At 35.8% G+C, this 18,752-nt stretch overlaps 1 protein-coding gene across 1 annotated transcript in view; it reads right to left on the bottom strand.

Moving 5' to 3' along the window:
- The window catches only part of SDCCAG8 (serologically defined colon cancer antigen 8), a 101,626-nt gene that overhangs the window by 63,715 nt on the left and 19,159 nt on the right, over window positions 1-18,752 (bottom strand). The window contains exons 11-13 of the mRNA XM_010073452.1: window positions 18,409-18,543; window positions 15,046-15,162; window positions 2,838-2,980 (exon numbers count right to left, since the gene is read on the bottom strand). Of these exons, the coding sequence (XP_010071754.1) occupies window positions 2,838-2,980; window positions 15,046-15,162; window positions 18,409-18,543 (395 nt within the window). The remainder of the gene's footprint in view (window positions 1-2,837; window positions 2,981-15,045; window positions 15,163-18,408; window positions 18,544-18,752) is intronic.

The raw sequence follows: 18,752 nt of genomic DNA on the forward strand, positions 1-18,752 counted from the left end.
CTCATTTAATCCATTCATATAGCATTTACTACCTAATTTTTACACACTAAAATCCAAAGTTCTCGTACTTGTTTTATTATCTTATTTATTTACAATATCAAAACTTAGAATCAGTGAATTAGTAAGGACTTTTCTCCTTAGTAATATACTAATTCATACAAAACAATAAATTCTTTCTGTATCTCCTCAGCTACCTGTAATTTTTGCCAGGACAACCCAGACAGGTCATGCAAGGCAAGAGACTATCCACAACTGTGTAGCAGCAGTACAGGCCTCCTTCAAGTCCAGCGTTGTGAGAAGCCTTGGAGTGGACCAGCTGGTCCTCTCCTGAAAGGAGGGAAATCAGCAAGATGAGGCCAAGGCCAGAATACCCAAGAGATGCACTAAATCAGTGCAATTTCTGCAGCAACCTCCCACAGGCAGGACTAGAGCTAAAATCTGCTTTCCTTGGCAAGTGCCACAGTGAATAGGTCTATAACCCCATAGGGTTGATCTTACCACTACCCTTCAAGTGACTATTTTCATGGGCACAGCTGCCATTTGAGGTGAAGTGAATAAAGAATGAAAGAAGGCAGACTGTAAGCCAATGAAGTCCACATGTAACAACTATGGATGTACCAATCCATTAAAAATATACTGAGTTCAAAATGCAAAACTAACGCCACTAGAGATATGTAACTTTTACCTTCACTAATACAGAAAACCTGTTCTGGCAGGAAGCGATCCCAGAGGAAGAAAAAGAAAACAGGCTAAGGACAAGTTTCATTTCAGCAGGGATCTTTTCCTCTACAACTTAGGGAAAACAGATGACTAAGCAAGAACATCTCTAACCCTGTCCTACCCATCTAAGTACATGGGGACAATGGGCAACAGTTCAGGAGCAACAAATCTCTCATCTCTTTTTTTCCCCCCTCCTTCACCCATGACAGCAACATCACCTAACGTATTCCTGGAAAGCAGACAGGCACTCCAAAGATAAGGAGGACAAAGAAAAACTTTAAAAGTATTACAGAATTTGGGGAATACCAAGGAGAAAGATTTGAAACTACTTCCTATGCTTCAGTATATACAATTTTTCTCATAATTAGATGTCAGCATAGAAAACATTTCACTCCTTACAAGCATACTTATAAGCAAAGGCCATAACATGAATGGAAAGTATAAAAATAAAATAAAGATTAGAACTTTGCAGAAGAGTGGCTGCACTAGGTCAGGCAAAGAAGCCGTGGCACTTCAGCATCTGTTTCAAAAAGCAGACATCTGTGAAACTGTATGAGAACATGGACAGCACAGAGCACTACTTGCCCAAAACTGTGCGCGGTCTCCAGTGATTTACATCTCAGAAAATTCCCAAGTCAGAGACCATAGACTGAAAAGCTACCTGAATCATCTGTATGTTAGGTATGCAGCTTTAAGTACCTCACTATGTAAAAGCAGGCAATAGTCCTCCTTTTTACAAGTGGAATATTTTCACCAAAAAAAAAAAAATATATATATTAGCTAGTCAGATTTCCTCCAAGATATCCAGAGCTTTATTGCATATAATCAGCCTTTTGCTAAAAGGAGCGTGGTAAGCCATTTGGTTAACTATCACAACAAATCATTATTAATAAAGTTCTGCTAAATCCAAACTTTAGATATCTTAACAACTCACCCAAAACTTTTTTCAAGTTCATTAACCTCTAGCATATTTTTTCTCTAAATACAGGCTGTCAGAGTGGTACTTTCTTCCATCTGTTAAACAACCGTGCTCTGAATTACACAGAAATGTAGCTGAATAAAAAAGTGATTCATTGAATTTAATAGTTTAGGCGAGGCTCTATTTTATTTGCAGTTACTCAATGGCAGAATTCTCACAAAGCCCAAGAGTAAAAGACTTGGATAAACACACAGACTTCTGTTAAGTGATAAAAATCTGAAGGTTCCCCCATCCATGTAAAATTTAAACTAACAACTTTTTTTTCCTTAAGGACTGAGTAAAAGCCGCCAGATTTGTTTCTGGATGTTCACTCCTGGGAGGAACGGGGAGACAGAACAAAACAAAACCCCCCACACAACCAAAACCCTGCAAATAGTCAGACAATAGCATTTTCTGTGGCAAATGTGGAAAAATTCCTGCAAGTTACCAGAACTCAAGCTGCAATGAATAATCAGCATGTTAACCTTCTGGTGTTTTCTAGAAATGTGTATTGAATAGTACAGTAAATGGCTTTGGGAGCTATATCCAAGGATAGAATAAGCTCAGGGAAAGTCTCTCATCACACAGCTTTTGCATCGTACCACATCTCTACTGAGCAAGTGGCTTAAACACCCTCCTCACAGACTTGAGCTTACCTCCTATTCATAGACAGCAATATTACCCTTTTGATCATTTAATCCTCAATGAAGCTTAACACGATTATGTTCATTTATACATTCCTGGTCATTCTGCTGCAAAACCTTCAGGTTAATAATCCAAGAATTCCTATGCTTAAAGGTGCTGCTCCACTCTATAGTCTTAAATGGCATTTATAACGTCTTTGTCCTACCAAACACAACAAAACCAAAAAGAATGTAGCTGCACCCTCCCCTGCTCTTCCTGCCCCAAAAACATGCCACGTCATCACTGGAGCTGAACATTGCCTTTTCTTCACCCTGGTAGTTCACTTTCATAAATTATAGTTTATAACTCACTTTGTAGTTCATAACTCACTTCTTGAAGTCTTCACTTACAACATGACTGAGGGCTGCCCATGCAGTCAATGGCTGCAAGTAACTATAACAACTGTGGGGAAGCCTGTGGCAAAAAATTAGCAGAATGAAATTGGTACTACAGCATGTAATAGGATAAGGGGTACCTGGTGAGGTGCAGTTGGTGCTCAGATTTACTCAGCAGTTCTGTCAGTTTTAGGCACTCCTCTCTGGCTCTTGTCACATCCTGCTGGGCTTGTTCCAAGCGCTGTTTGTTTCCATTCAGCTCTAATCCTAGTTTTTCTATTTCCTTCACAAATTGTAGAACCAAAGAAAGTATATTTAAGAAATGCATAGAGATACATTTTAAAACATTAAACCTTAATGTGATCAAAAAAACAATGCATGCTTTTGTTGCAAAACAAAAGTAGTTTGTTGATTAAAAACTGAAAAAACAAGCAGATTAAAGTATTTGAAATTACGTTCTTATGAAAAGCCAAAATTCAGATCATATTTGAATACATTAATACACCATCAATGTTATTGTCTTCACATGGCTTAAGAGATAGACATTCAATCAGTTTCTGATTTTCTCATGTGAAGGCTTCCATCTTTGTGTCCTGAGTTCACTGTGTCAGAAAGCCAGAAGGCAGCAGAACAGCAGCCGTCTTCAGAAGCTGATGGACATAGGACAGAGCTCTTGTGGTCATTTATTTTGCTTATCTATTACATAAGCAACAATACATGGGAATTTATCTTTGTCATATTCACATAATACTATGCAAGAGAATAAAGGTCATTTTGTGATTTTACCATTATTGAAAATAAGTTATTTATGACTTATAACCGAATCCCAAACATACCAGCTCCTGTTAATCCTTTCATTTTCTTAACATCATTAGTCCTCCTATGTCAACTAAACCAAGCAAGTAAATCTAACTCAGTCAATGAGTCAACTTATTTTACAAATAACAATAAGCAAATTTGCATGACCAGCATCTTTGATTCCAGCAAAGCCTACTGGACTGACTGTCTCTAACTGAATCATATTGCCAACAGTTTAAACATTTTTCACAAATATATCAGAAGGAATACATTTTGCTTTAAATCCATATATAACATACAAGTACCTGTCGGAATACATCTGTAATGTAATACTATGCCTTGTCCTAAGGATGCTTTTAAGGAGGCCAGTGGGGTACAGAATAAGCTAACAGTGTAATTTTATCATGTAGTAACCATTCTGCAATAACTCCCTACATAAATATTTATTCATCATTGGGGCTGGAGGGAACTTGCATGTTTTTCAGTCAACTAAACTGTGCAAGATCATTTGTAGTACAGAATAAAATTGTTCATATAAGGAGTTAGTGCTGAATAGCTATTATACTTCAAATTCACATCATATTTTGTGATAGCTTCTTCATGTAGACTAGCCTCTATATGTTCTTCAGTTAATGAAATTATTCAAACATCCTTCAAGAACAAATGAATGTAATTCAGTCCCAATATTTGCACTTGAACCACCTTCTTAATAATGTTGTCTCTTTTCCTCCTATGAAAATATTAACCACTTACAGTACTTCATGATGTCCGAGACAAAGAAAACCTCTTCATCCAGAAAAAAGTTTCATAATGTTCTTTTTTTATTTATTTTTAATTTTGATAATTACTTAACTGTACAGTTTTTTCCTCAAGAGGACTCAACAAAGGTTCATGAAGGAAATTTTGATAAGAATTTTAATGTCACCTTGCTTTATCACATAGACAACCTACCAAATTAGATCAGTAATTCAAAGTTTGAACACAAAGATAGAGAAACTATCTGCAAAATCGTTAGTACTCTTCCCCTCTAAAGAATGTAACAACCTATTGCACTGTCAGAATATTTTAAAACCAGGTATCCAGTTACTTATGCTTTGCATTTTCACTTATTCCCAGAGACTTTTGCATATTTTAAAATAGAACAACAGAAGTCTCAATGAGTTCTCTATTTTTCTTAACAGCAGCAGTTCATTAATGTTATTTCTCCATTTGTAGTAAAGAAGGACACTAGTTCTTTACTGTCTTTATGATTTAAAGACAGGGAAGTTCTGCAACATTTCTAGGATTTGCTTTAAGAATACATCCATTCAGCATACCTTTAAAAAAACCTAAACCACAAATTAGTCAAAAAGCATCAACTAAGTATTTGAAAAAGCACAACCACTGCTGAGAACATAAATACACTCTAGATCACTCCTTCAGGGAAAAGTTTCAAGGAACAGATGGGCTTTACACCATTGCCTCAAGTTAAACAGGCTCAGTCAGGTTTTGACACAGACCCACAGAAGGAAGCAAATTCCAAGTGCAAGAACCTCTGGTGAAAATGTTCTGCTTCCATCAGCCAGATGTTGAACCTGCAGGGCTGAACCCAAGAATGCATCCACAGATTTCAGATGTCATGAAAGTGCAGAGGGAAATTCTCAGACAATGACTCCATGGCAGGATGTTTTAAGATTCACAGGACTCTTATGCTTGCTATAGAACGTATCAAGAAAGCAAACACAGGTTTTGAAGAACAATTTTACTTCAGGTACTTTCAACAGTAATTACAAAATTCAGAATCAGCTCCTTTAGACACACACACATGCATGTGTGTTTGTGTGTGTCTGTAGGTGTACATAGATATAGATAAATATATCTTAAAATACCAACATTTAGAGGTACTCACAGGGCGAGCTATATGAAGAGTAGGAATTCTAACACAAGAATTCTGGCAATGACCATGGCAGAAACAGCAGACAACCTCATGAGAAAAGGATGACTGAAAAACGCCACCCAAAAGAACACGCTAACAGCAACTCAGAAACCAGACGCATCTAATACAGGTTTATTTAGGGCGATCAATGAAATTCTTCTTTTTCAAACATCAGAAAATATTAACTGAAAATAGTTTGGTAGGAGTCAGGCATCATCATGGCAAAAACAGACAGCCCATACTCTGAACACTACATGTTACTTTGGTTTAAAAACTCATAACAGTTTGAAACATGTGAAGCCTCTAAACGTGAGATGAGTTTATACAATAAAAACCAACCCACATCCTTGTCCTGCAAAAACTAATAGTCTAACAAATGTACACACTCTATCCTGAAATATGTCAAGTCCAGTCCATCACTAGGTCATCACAATATAATCAGAATTGAAAATAGAGAAAAACTACAGAACCAATGAATCTTCTTCACTGTTCTTGCAGGGAACCTTATCAGGCAGCATCTTTCCAAAATGACTCAAACTACTTTTCATGTTACTTTTGGTTCCCATTTCTTCTACTGGGAAGCTGCAAGCAGTTTTGTAGCTGCTATGTGGCCCCCAGTGTAATTATAGGGAGAGGAACAGAAACAAACCACCAACTAAAGTATTTTGCCGGCAACTCTGCTTCTCATGCAGCGTTAATTTGATCCCTTAGTGCCTATCACTTGTGATACAGCCTTCCACAACGTGATCAGAGAGTATTTCTTCAAGGTACTTAACTTTTCAATGTATGTGAGAGACAAGAGATGGAGCACAGAACTGCAAAAAGACAGATGACAATCTTGCATTTAAGAAAAATCTGAAACAGATTTTCAGTATAACAAGGAACAGAATTATCATAACGTATATGTACAACAAGACTACATTAAGGTTGGAACAGGCAACTTCTGGTGCTTAACTCCACAACTTTAATATTCTTATTACTTCCGCACATAAATGTAAAAGTGCTATTTAATCTGCCTTGCACTGCAGTTTCTAAACTCCCAGGAATACCAACAGGCACTTTGCCACTGAAAGATGGCAGGCTAAACCTCAGTAAGAGAAACATCATTATTAGTAAGTCGAAACACATTAACACCATTCCACGTACATTATCCAATTCAGTTACAAGAAAGAAGTTTTAGTAAACAAAATATGAAAGTATTAGTGAAATATTGCTACAGTAAAATTTTATTCTATATCAATTATTCTTTTTTCAGTATTACCACCAACCACTTTTTCTATTTTAAGTTTTCCACTTTGAAGCATATAGGAGCCTTCTATATTTTTTTCTTGAAACACTTAAAAGAAGTGTTCATTCATTAGTTTATGATGAGTTTACAAATTATCTTCCAATTTTCACAATGCATTTTTAGGTGAACACACTGGAGAATGTTCATTCAGCAACATAAATGAAACTTACTGGAAAACATATAAGATGATTTCTCAAACACTGGATCAATCTTCAAACATCCTCTTCATAAATTATCTGGAATTATCTACACCTAACAATACTTATGTACATTGTAAAAATGTGCTGTTTAACTTGACATCTCTTTATCTCTTCAAATTCTGACACAATGAAATAATTTTATTCAAAACAAGACAAATTAAAGATTTAAATAATTGTTTAATTCCTTTCATACTGATGCTGATTCTATTGTATGCAGAGAAATGCAACTTTAAATTCCAAACTAGCAGATGTTTTTCATAGAATTTTAAATAGCAGCAAACTGACAGAAAAGACAAATGCTTTTTTTAAAAAACAAATGAGAATGATTAAGCAGTGATAAAAGAACTCATGCTCTGAAGTAACTGCAAAAACAACTTTAGAAGACTTTTAACAAAATCAGAAATATACTAAAAACAAATGAATTAATAAGTGATTTATGACATTCACTGTTGTACCAGTATTCTCACAGATCTAGTAAAATACACAATATAATCTGAAAAATAAATTCTGCACTGACTGTACTATTGCACAAATTCTGCAGTAAAATAATTCTGGAGGGGAAAATATTTTTGTGGATTTACAGTACTTTGTTTTTGTTTCATACTTCATTTCCCACCATTGCTAAAAGATCAAAGTGGCATAAAATAGAATACAAAATAGAAGAACAAATATGAAGTAATAAAAAATGAAATACAACTATTGTGGTGGTTGGTATTTGGAGGTACATCTCCAAAAGGCAATCAGCATCTATAAAAACACGTACACTTCACATGAATACACAGTAAAACATTACAGGCCCTGATGCCCACATGCTTAGTTTCATTTACTAAAGTAGCTGTTCAAAGCAATGAAATCAGTGACAGTACACAGGACTGAGGCTATAATTAAGGTCTTTCTAAGAGGTGCCACCAGTATGGCCATTCCCATACACTTTAATATTACATATAACAGTGACAGGGAAATTTTGCACTGTTTAACACTGATCTCAATCCATGTTGCTGTCTTTACTTATTAATATACTAATTAATCAGGGACAGAACAATCATACCCTACTATAACACAATTTTTTTTAAATTTATTTTTTTATTTTATAATTTAAAAAGCCCAACAAAACAAGACTTTTTTTGTAGCAAGATTTCAAGGTATTTTACTTGGAGAAAAGACAACTATCAGTCCATATGCAGCAGGGGTCACTTGCAGTCATTTCTGTCCTAATCCTGATATCAATCAAGCAACTCTAGGTTCTGAGTGGTCTCTAAACCTCAGACCTCCCAGGCATGGCCATCTGACATAGCATATTGCACCTGAAGAACTATCCAACTTTGTAAAGAGAGTTAGGGCCATCACGAGCTTAACTCCCGTCACGTCCCAACAATGTGTTTCTCCCTTTTGCACTCTGTATGAATTACTGCTGCTTCCCATCCAAATCTGAACAAGGATACAGAGCGGTTATGAAAATTAAATTTGGTTTTAAACAGGAAATCTCCTTTTTGGAAGTAGATGTATTATAAAGCTATGAGAATATACACTACAGCATATACAAGGCTTAAAAGAGTCCACAAAAGACCACCTCTTTTGAAGAGGTCAGTTCACAAAAATCACACGACAACTGCAAATTCTACAAAACATTTAGCCCAGAACAGAAATGTGCAAACCTTTCATGACATGAAAAGCAACTGACTTGAGCAGATACACAAGATGAGAAGTAACCCCAACAAACACCCACAGTTCCTTTGAAGGGTTTCCCTATGGCTGGCTCACAAATCAGTTGACCTCTAAGGAGCAGAGGGACAAGCAAAGACATAACCTAGATAAGCAATGCAGGCTGTAATTTGTTAGGCAGCTATTATTCTATCCTGATCTGGTGGGACTCTTGAATTCCTCAAAGAGAAGTAGTTTTGTGACCACTTTGTCACTTGTACTGCAAAGAAATGTAACAGCACCTGGCAGTACTGTGGCACCCCACGTGCTCCACTAAAAGGCAGAGCCTTAAGATGAGAGCCACTACCTAAGCAAAGGTCAGCAGCCACAAACTCTCTGCTCCCAAAAAGATTGAGAACTAATAGAGACAGGATGCTGCAGTTTGCTAAGAAGAGCAGGGGTGCTGGAAGAGCTTCCTGGGAATAGCATGGAAGGAGGATGCTCTTAAATTCACACATCTTTAAATCCCATTGAAGCAAACTTTCTACCTGTAATAGTTAGCTGGGGCAAGAAAAAAAATGCATATTGCCAAGTATATATTTAAGAATACACGCAAATTTTTTTAAATTAAGGAATATTAGGTGTCTGTCCTTGTGTAAACTCTCAGAGAGCAATGTGACCCCTGGATACTGTGGATACCGTGGGAAACAGACAAGAGTGAATGGCTGATACACGTTATGCAAGGGTTTTATCTCATTATTTCCCTGAAAATATTTCCTTTCAATTTGCCAAAATATTTGAACTGCAATACTATTTCAGGAACAAAACTTCCAAACCATAGGGATTACTACAGTCACATTTTAACATACGATGTTGCTGTACTAGAGATTAGCTCAGCAGCCACCAGCAGAAGTACGAAAGTGGCTTTGTTCCACAGTGGAGTAAGTTATATATATACATATATATATATACACTTTTTAATGGATTGCACTGGGGGGTATGAGGACTGGGGAGAGAATGGGTCAGTGCAAAATAGATGGTTTGCTTGCTGATAAAGGAATTTCAGAAAAGGAGGGATGTATATAGTAAAAAGGAAGCAGAAATCTCCTCCTTACTGAAAAACAGAAGAGAACAAAACTTATTTCTTTCACCGTTTCAAAGCCCTGTTTGACATTACTCATGTGGGACTGGCTCTTTTTTCCTGGACAGCATTAAGGAATATCTGGAACAAAAACCTATGCAGTAACAACTGACATGATAGTCAGGGACTTTTACTCTCTTTTTCTTCTGATTGTTGGCACAATGACCATTGATAAAGCAACCATTTTTCCAATCTAAGAAAAAAACAACAGAAAACGAGCATTTCTTTAAATATAATGCATATACACACTATACCGAGAGCTATGTAATTCTTTTCCTACTTTGGAGAATGTTTAAGGCACATAAATGATTCTCTCTTTCCATACACTAATGGGATGACATCACACTGGATGACGGAACATGGATCAAGGTTACAAGGGCCAACTACTCCTCTGAACAATAAAATCCTGCACTACCACCTGGGCCATTCCTTAGCAGGCCAGCTGCTTAGGGGAAGCAGCCCAGTACAGAAAATGCAGACCAGTCAGTACAGAACTACTGCACTGGGAATCCCAGCCCCAGCAATTTTTCTTATGGGAACACGACGAAGAATTTAATGAAGGCTGCTTGTACCACTGATCCTTGGGAAATGCATGGCTGACAGAGGATAGCAATGCCATACCAGAGCAGCAGCAACCATATCATAATTGTAATTAAACATTTATTTCGTTATATATTGTGGGTTCATAGATCAATGATTTTCCTCAAAATTCGTGAGATGAGCTAGTAAGTTCAGTTATAAAAAAGAATGATGTTCCTCCTGAACAGGTCAGAAAATTCACATCAGAACAAGGCATAAAGTACTATCATTTTACTCCCTCCTTATTTACCCATTTTCAAATTAGTGCACTGAACGGCCAAAATTGAAAATGACACATTAAAAAGAATTCATTTACAGCAAAGGTTATCACATTTTCTTAATGCTTTCTTGTCCAAAAGCAATTTGGTTTTGCTGTTTTTAAGGACACCATACTCAAGATCAGACCAGGTAAGAAAATTTGATGCTAAGAGTTTCAAGCTGTCTGCTTTTGGGTTTTTCCTACCTGGCAAATAGTATTCAAGTATTTTTACTGTTTTAACAGAATTTCTTTTCAAAACAGAACTTCCAGAGCATCTTTTTAACTAACGAGGTCACTGAATCTTGGGTATAGGACTGTTAAAAGAAGACACATAACCTTAACCCATCCTCATCTGTGTTATTAAAACTTGCCTTTTTATTATGTTTCAAAACATCTGGTGACACCCTGAATATCCCAGCTTGTGAAAAATGTAGTATTTTAAAGCCTGATTCAGGGAAGCCTGATACGTATTCATAGAAAGACATTTCAGGGAATCAGTGTCCTCAGAAGTTTATATTGGTCTTGCACCCGACACTGTGCAGCATTTCCAGCATATATACCCAATTTCTTGGCCTGCATTATTTCTGATGAAGACAAAGTCAGTAATCTCTCCACTTATAATGTCTAAATTAGGTTACTATAAATCACGGATTTATGACAAATGAGATAAATGTTCCCAAAATACCTTTTGGCAAAACGCTTTTGGACTGCAATTTTGCCAGATTTTTATTTGTCTGCAAAATTGTCAGTCTACAGTATACAGAGACATCATTTAGGTTCTGTCATACTACACAAAAATTATATGATGTGCAGCTCTTTCCATTTGTATAGGTTGTGCATATCAGTGACTCTTCAGCTTCTTTTTATTTGAGCTCTTGAACTTCCATACAGGCAACTCTTAAAATTCTGTGGGTTTTGGTAAAATATTTCTGGAATTTTTCATTCTGTCACCTACAGAATTCTGTAATCCCCCGCTCCAAACTACATTTGTCCAATTTTAAAGACAGTATGAAAAGAATGGCTTTTTACAGGTTAAGATTACTGGCTTGGATTTATTTCTGCACAAAGTATTTATCTGATTCCTACAAACATGGTAAAACAACATTTTAAAGCTTTGGTTAGTTTCAGAAGTTGGATTTAACATGTCCTATTGCTTTATTACAAAGAGACACAACCCCCAGTGGTGCAACACTACCAGTAAGAACTAATAAGGAAGATGTCCAAATTGTCTGGGACTGCTTAAACCAATGCTACAAAACTGTTTTGACTTCTACATGCTGAAGCTTGCAGGATTTTATAAACTAAATAAAAATGACTTACAGACAAACAGAAAGCAAATTATTAGCAGTCTACTTGATTTTTATTTTTATAATATAGAGCAGAAAAGAGCAAGTGACGCTAACCTGAAGAAACGATTTCATAGTGTGTCAGAAGTACGATTTCTCTTAGAAATGCACAAATTATGCCATGTAGTGCTTCCAAATTCACAGAAAAAGTATTATAAAAGTGAAGTCCTGCTGTGTCAAATATGCCACACAATTTTTGCTCTGATAACAGCTATTTAGGTTAGGGCGTGACTCTTCTCTGATATAGCTGTGCTAGTACAACCCCTAGTGTGGACACAGTTTACTGCCATGAAGGCATTATACCCATATAAACTACAAAGCTTGTTTCTGAGAAGGAAAAGTATTAAGCAAGGCACTGTTATTTCAGCATAGCTACATTGACAACAGGAGAGCTGAGAGAGAAAAAGAGAGGGCAGTAGGTTTTGCTACTTAACAACATACCGGGCCAGATGAACAGATGCAGTTTTTGTGTAGAGAAACTGTGTGGTATATGTCTTTCCTCCCCCATCTCCGTAATCCTAATGTTAATCAGGATCATGATGGATGTTATTACAAAACACTTATTCCATTTAAATGGTAACATTGCTCATTGCTGCTTCATTTTTATTCTAAGAAATATTCATGTAAAACATTAATGGCAGGTAGTCATACCAAGGTGCCAATATTTGTTATTAGTCTTAACTGAATAATAAAGATAGGAGAAAGGAGATATTAGAATAAAAAAAGAGAATAAAACCAAAGATATATACTCCCTTTAATTTTCCTAAATGACACAAATTCAGTTTTGAAGAACTTCATAAATATCAGTGTATATTAAATACATAACTGTATTTACTGACATATAAATATATATATCTGGTGATCCTAAATTGCACATATGGGGACTTCTGCCTATTCTGACACACCTGAATAACTGTAATCCCTTTTAAAAGGTCACTACATATAAACTAAAATACATCTTCAAAACTAAAATTTATCCACAGAACAACTAAAAATACAATCATACCTCAAGAAACAGTAAACTCACTTTCAGTACATCAAAAGACAATCTGAAACACGATTCTTTGCTTTTAAAACAGAAAAATGCACCATTTAATATAGAATAGCACAACAGATATTCATAAATCATTGTCTCTCTACTTTAAAAGAAATAAATATGTATTTATTATGAACAGATGGTGGCCAAGGAAGGCATCAACTCTCTCTCTTAGCCAGAAGGTCAGGTCATGGCTGAGAGACCAAAGAACAATTGCTGTTTGCTATTCAGTGCCACGTAGGATAAAACATTTCAAGTTTTTCTTTAAATACAAAGCTAGATGTGATTGGGCTGGTGATTTCATTTAAATGAAATAATTTGTAATGACTTATTAACATTTCTTAAAATTTGACTTAAAAGAAAACAAACAAAAAAACCCCAAACCCTAAAACATGCACACACTCTTTTTGGCTGCCTTTTAACGTATAAAATAATATTAGGACCTAATACAGAACCTTCTGGGTTACTAGAGCCACAGCTATAAAACATCTTCCAAAATGCTGAGCCTCAGAATTTCAAAATAGTTTGTTATCCTTTTTTTAAGGAACCGACAATCATGTTTGAACACTATCACTATTTTACATTATTACTGAATTAATCTAATAACCTTTGCTGATAGGAACTCCCCCTCCCTTCACTTCAATTATATCATATTATAAACCACCACATTTCAGTGTATTCCTTCCCACACTGAATAAAATACCACTATGTCGATACACGAGGTTAAAATATTTTGTTAAATTTTGCAATTTATTCAAATGGCAATCCTGAAGCAAGTTGGAGAACAGGATTTAAAATCCAAGATACTTCTTCAAATATCTTATTAAACACATCCTGTTTTACTTGTATGCCAAGATTATGCCAACTCTCTTATCTGTGATATCTGTCAAGACACAGACGACGAGCCTGTTTTTTGTTTGTTAAAGTGTCCTTAGGCCTAAAGGATGCAGGAGTAAAAAAAAAAAGCCAACCCTGAAAACAAGATGCTTTAAGGCCCCTGTTTTTCTGTGCTGTATTATTTTCTATACATATTGAAGAGTTTTTTTATCTAATAAACTTATCTTCTGGATTTTACATACTTTTTGTATAATATGAATTAATATTGCTTGCAGCCTGAGCTTGTATTTTATTAAGTTAATAAACTTACTGTGCTACATGAAGATTTTGGGAAACTGGTAAATAAAAATAAAATTCTAAAAATATTGCCTTTTCCTCCATGTATATTCTTACACAGGGACCAATTTATTCACTTATTTACAAGAAAAAGAATGATTTAAAACCTGTTGGATAGGATGCTCTAATAACAAAAGGCATCTAAAAAAAATTAGCCTCACGTGCATCTTATACATCCGTGTATTCAGAAGGCATTCACTCTTATGTACAAATCACAACTTAAGAAGGAATAACTGGAAGTTTGAATACCTAGAGTAAAACAGATAGAACCTCAACAAAAAGGGCGCTTCAAAAGACGCAGATTACACCTGTTCAAGCTGCTTGCCAGGGATGTCGCAGGTTACTCTAATAATCTTTCTCACTGCATGGGACGTTTTCTCACAGACTGTAAGGCATATACTGTTTTCTGTATCATTATAAAACACAGTTTTAGATAATTGACAGTTAATGCCTAGTGGAATTTTTATATAGGTATTTTTCCCAGAAGGTTATTTTTGGTTTTTTTTAAAAAAACTTTTCTATGAACCCCAGCATTCATTAACCTTGAATCTTTAAAGAAACTGGAAGATAAATTATTTTGATTTTTGTTAAAGTTAGGTTATACTCAGTCTTTAATGTTTTGTCAGGCTGTATGTATACATAATTATGTGCAGATTTCTTGGTGAAAAAAGTGTATAAACACATGTATACAGTACATACATTAAGTATGCTGTATGAATACATATGATAGAGTAATTCTATATGAAAGCATGGGATGAGTATTATGTAAAACTGAACATACCAGGGCTGAAAACAAGAGTAAGATAACAGAGAGGTATTTATTTAACAGTAATAACTGGCTTGTTGCCAGTAATTCAGAAACCATTTAACAGTAATAAATGACCATATTAGAAAAACGCATCATTCCAGCTTCCGAAATAACCCTACTTAGGTTTCTAATAACTGCAAAGTTATAGCAGTATTATCTCTTACCTGGTCCTTAATTTCAAGCTCCCTTATAGTTTTTGTTCTGTACTCTCTGAGCTCCTTTTCTGCCTCATCCGTCTTCATTTTGGTTTGATTCAACTGATAGCGCATTTCTCCACACACCTGTTAGATTATACAGACAACATGAGCTGTAGCTTGAAGAATCCATAGCCCATGGTTCGCAATTAGATCTTCTGGTGCCCTCTAGAGGTCACTTAAATGTAACAGATTTTAATTTACAGATACTTTAAGATTGCATATGGTAAATGTTTTTATATAAAAAGGTGGATCTGAATTCTCTGTATAGTCATTAACTTTGAAATATGCAGTGCCTTCTAGTTTCAATTATATTTGGATTAAGATTTTGCTAAGTATAAATATTTATACTGTAAATATATGTGCTACTAAATATAGTTAAACTACAGTTGCTGGTTTTATATTCTTCTGCCATTCTCTGTAAAATCCCAAGAAAGTCTATGTCAACACTTTCAAAACTAGAAGTAAAGGATCTATCACAGACCTATATACGGGTGTAGTTTCTTGCCCTGCCAATTTTCCACTGTTAAGAAAGAAACTGTTTAGATGTTAATACAATAATTTTTGAAGTTAGAACAAAGCATTATAGACTCACTAGAAACTGAAGATAAATTCTTTAAAAACAATGCCTAACTCAAATACATGCATGGGCCAGGAGAAAGGGATCCAAGAAACATTTAAAGAAATCTAGTATCACTTCCACAAGGGCAACAATTATTCTCTGCTGTTGATATGTTCATTATGATCCTTCCTCATTCTTTTCCACCTGAAGGCATCTCAACTTCAGAGGGTCTGGAGAGGGGTGAGGGGAAAGAAAAAGAAAGGAAAAAAAAAAAGCTCCACACCAATCCCTCCCACAAAACTTTCACTGCTGTGGAGGGGTGTTATTCTCCCATTTCCCAATCTAGACTTTTAAAGGATTCTATTTGATCTTATCTGTTGGAAATGCAGAAGGACAAGCTGGCCCCTTTATGTCCTTGTTCTGTGCAATCACCTCCAATGTGTGCCTGGTCATTTCACCTTAATTAGCCAAACATAAATATATGCACATTCCCTAATGAGAACACAAATTATTTTACTCACAGCTACTCTTAAAGAACTTTCTTTCCAACTCACTCTGCTTCCCTGCCCCACTTACATGCTTTCACAAGACTTGATGCTTAGATGTGCACACTTTTAACTTGCTGCTACAGTCTTCTGTGCTTCTCAACAACCTCCTCACACACATTCCACAACCCAAACTAATTTCTATTTTTCAGTCTTCTCATTTTCACTACTTTTACTTTTTTACTATTTTTCTTAAAATAAAGGTAGGGTAAAAGAAAATATGCATACTGCAAACAAAACACCTTAGGAAAAAAAAAACCCAACTGTCATAACTATAAGAAGCACCATCATTTATAAATTCAAAGGACAGCTTGTGCATTTAGCCCTGTTGCAAATAACACAAGGTAGCAAATGCTCTGAAGAATGGCAACGTTCTAAAGCAGTATCTTTTTTTAATACTGAAATATCATATGCAACTAAAAAATCCTAAGATGCAACTGCATGGATTGCCAACCCTGTCCTTCTACCTCCTCCTTTCTTTATATGAAGGATATAACAAAGTGCAATCTGTCACTTCCTCCAAGCAAAATAAAAAAAATATACACAGCCATCTTCGCCTTCAGCTCCCCCCTACATTATACAAAGTGAATAACGCAGAAGAATCAGCAGATGGTGCTGTCCTCATAATGGATTTTTCAGTCTCCTCGTAGTTCAGAATGAAGGAAAAAGATTCTCACTCTAAACTTTTTTCCCCTGAGTTTCAGTGCATGCGGAAAAAAACAATCAGATAAAACTAAAAAGGAAAAATGTTGCTATTTGTTGTTTTTAATAATGGCAAACCGAGTCTGGAAACAAGGAGTCAGATTCACAAGCAGACATAGATGTCACTTACACAGTAAATGAAAAAGGTCAGGGTGATGCACACAGTCCTGACGGCTCAACGGTCAGCACCTTCCTCCAGCATGTTTGAGACCTCTCAGAACAGGGACACCAATGCAGTTTTCCAGTCTCTCAGGACAGTGCAATAAAAACACAGCACAGACTACTGCAAGGTGGCCAGCTATTCTATTTTGTATTGACTAACATGAACTGAAGCAGGGAACCACAGTGTCACCTCTCCTGGGAGACTGCTTCAAATTGGGAGGCTATAGAATTGGACCAGTGCATGTATTTATAGCTGCTACCTCCCCACCCCAGCCCTGTAAGTGGTGCTAGTCACCTGTGAACCCTACGTGGAAAACCAAGTGTGTTTCAGAAATGGTAAATCAAACCATTTTGACATTCTTAAAATGCTCCCTCATTTGTCTTTCAGCTGAAATTGAACTAATTAAGTTTGGATGACATTTTTCTCTAAATTCTCTGCAATACTTTCACCTATTTCTACCAGCAGGGGCAGCAGAGGAAGACAGAAACTGATGAAAACCTCTCTGGAAGTCTCTAGGGGCCTACAGAATGAAATGCTTGCCAAAACCTTGCAGCTAATAACTGTGGAGGTAGGATTGGCCCTAGGACTATTGGTAAGGTATACAGACATTTCAAGAGGCTGTAATAAATTTAAATTCTCCGATGGTCTATTCTATAGAAATTTAGAATCCCCTCATCTTCATGAAGTTGGAATTATTTCTGTAACAAGTGAATGATGAAACTAAGCTAAGAAAAATCACTTTAACAATGTGTCATCCCCCAGCATAAATTTTAGATGGCAATTGTTTTTATTTTCTCATGTTATGACCCACATTAAGGCTCTAATAGGTTGAGAAAAATGTGCAAAATAAAGCACCCAGAAGCGATACCACATAAATAGATAGGTATTAAGCTATATTCTTACCTGGAAGCAAGACCTCTTCGTAAATGGTATGTCGTCAACATTAATGAGTAAAGCAATACCAATTCTACAGGAAAGTACTTGAAAAAGTGATTTGATACAGCTTCCTTAATTTTAGCACTGCATATCCCAGAGGAAGCAATTACAGGACAAGGTCGAATACTATGGTGTCTCATTCATACCAAATGCAACCTTAAATGAAACACTGGATTGCAGTTTAAACAGTGATTTAAATGGTCTGTGATGTAAAAAGCTCAGATTTTGCATCTCAAGGTGACTTGGTAGACTGAAGAAGTTAAGTTTTTACTTGTAAAACCCTGTCTCAGATTTTCAGATGAAGTTTACATTTATCACACATTCTTTAACAATAGAGAGGAAAATGCAGAAACAAAAAAAATCTCATCTTTCAAGTCACAATGGTAAAGAAAACAAGCTCAATACTCATTTATAAATGTGCCTACCTTATTCATGTCCATTTCATGAGATGCAAGCTGATGTTGTGATTCTTCTAACTGGTTAACTAGAGAGTTCTTTTCCTTTGTAATTCTCTCTACCTGAGCCTCCAGCATGGCCACATTCTCAGACATGGCCACCACCTGCAAAAAGCCCAAGAACACTGTAATGCTGCAATTTGACCAACCACAGATCTACATCTTGCGGGACTTTCTCCTTGAAAGTAACTGTAGTTACGTAGTCAAAATACATAGAACTAAAAATATAAAATTAAATATATATCTATATAATAAAAACATCTAATAAAAATATCAGTTAAAACTATAACAGAATATGGCTAAGGTATTTCCAC

This window comes from Pterocles gutturalis, unplaced genomic scaffold, assembly GCF_000699245.1.
Source record: "Pterocles gutturalis isolate BGI_N339 unplaced genomic scaffold, ASM69924v1 scaffold18072, whole genome shotgun sequence".
NCBI classification, from domain to species: Eukaryota; Metazoa; Chordata; class Aves; order Pterocliformes; family Pteroclidae; genus Pterocles; species Pterocles gutturalis.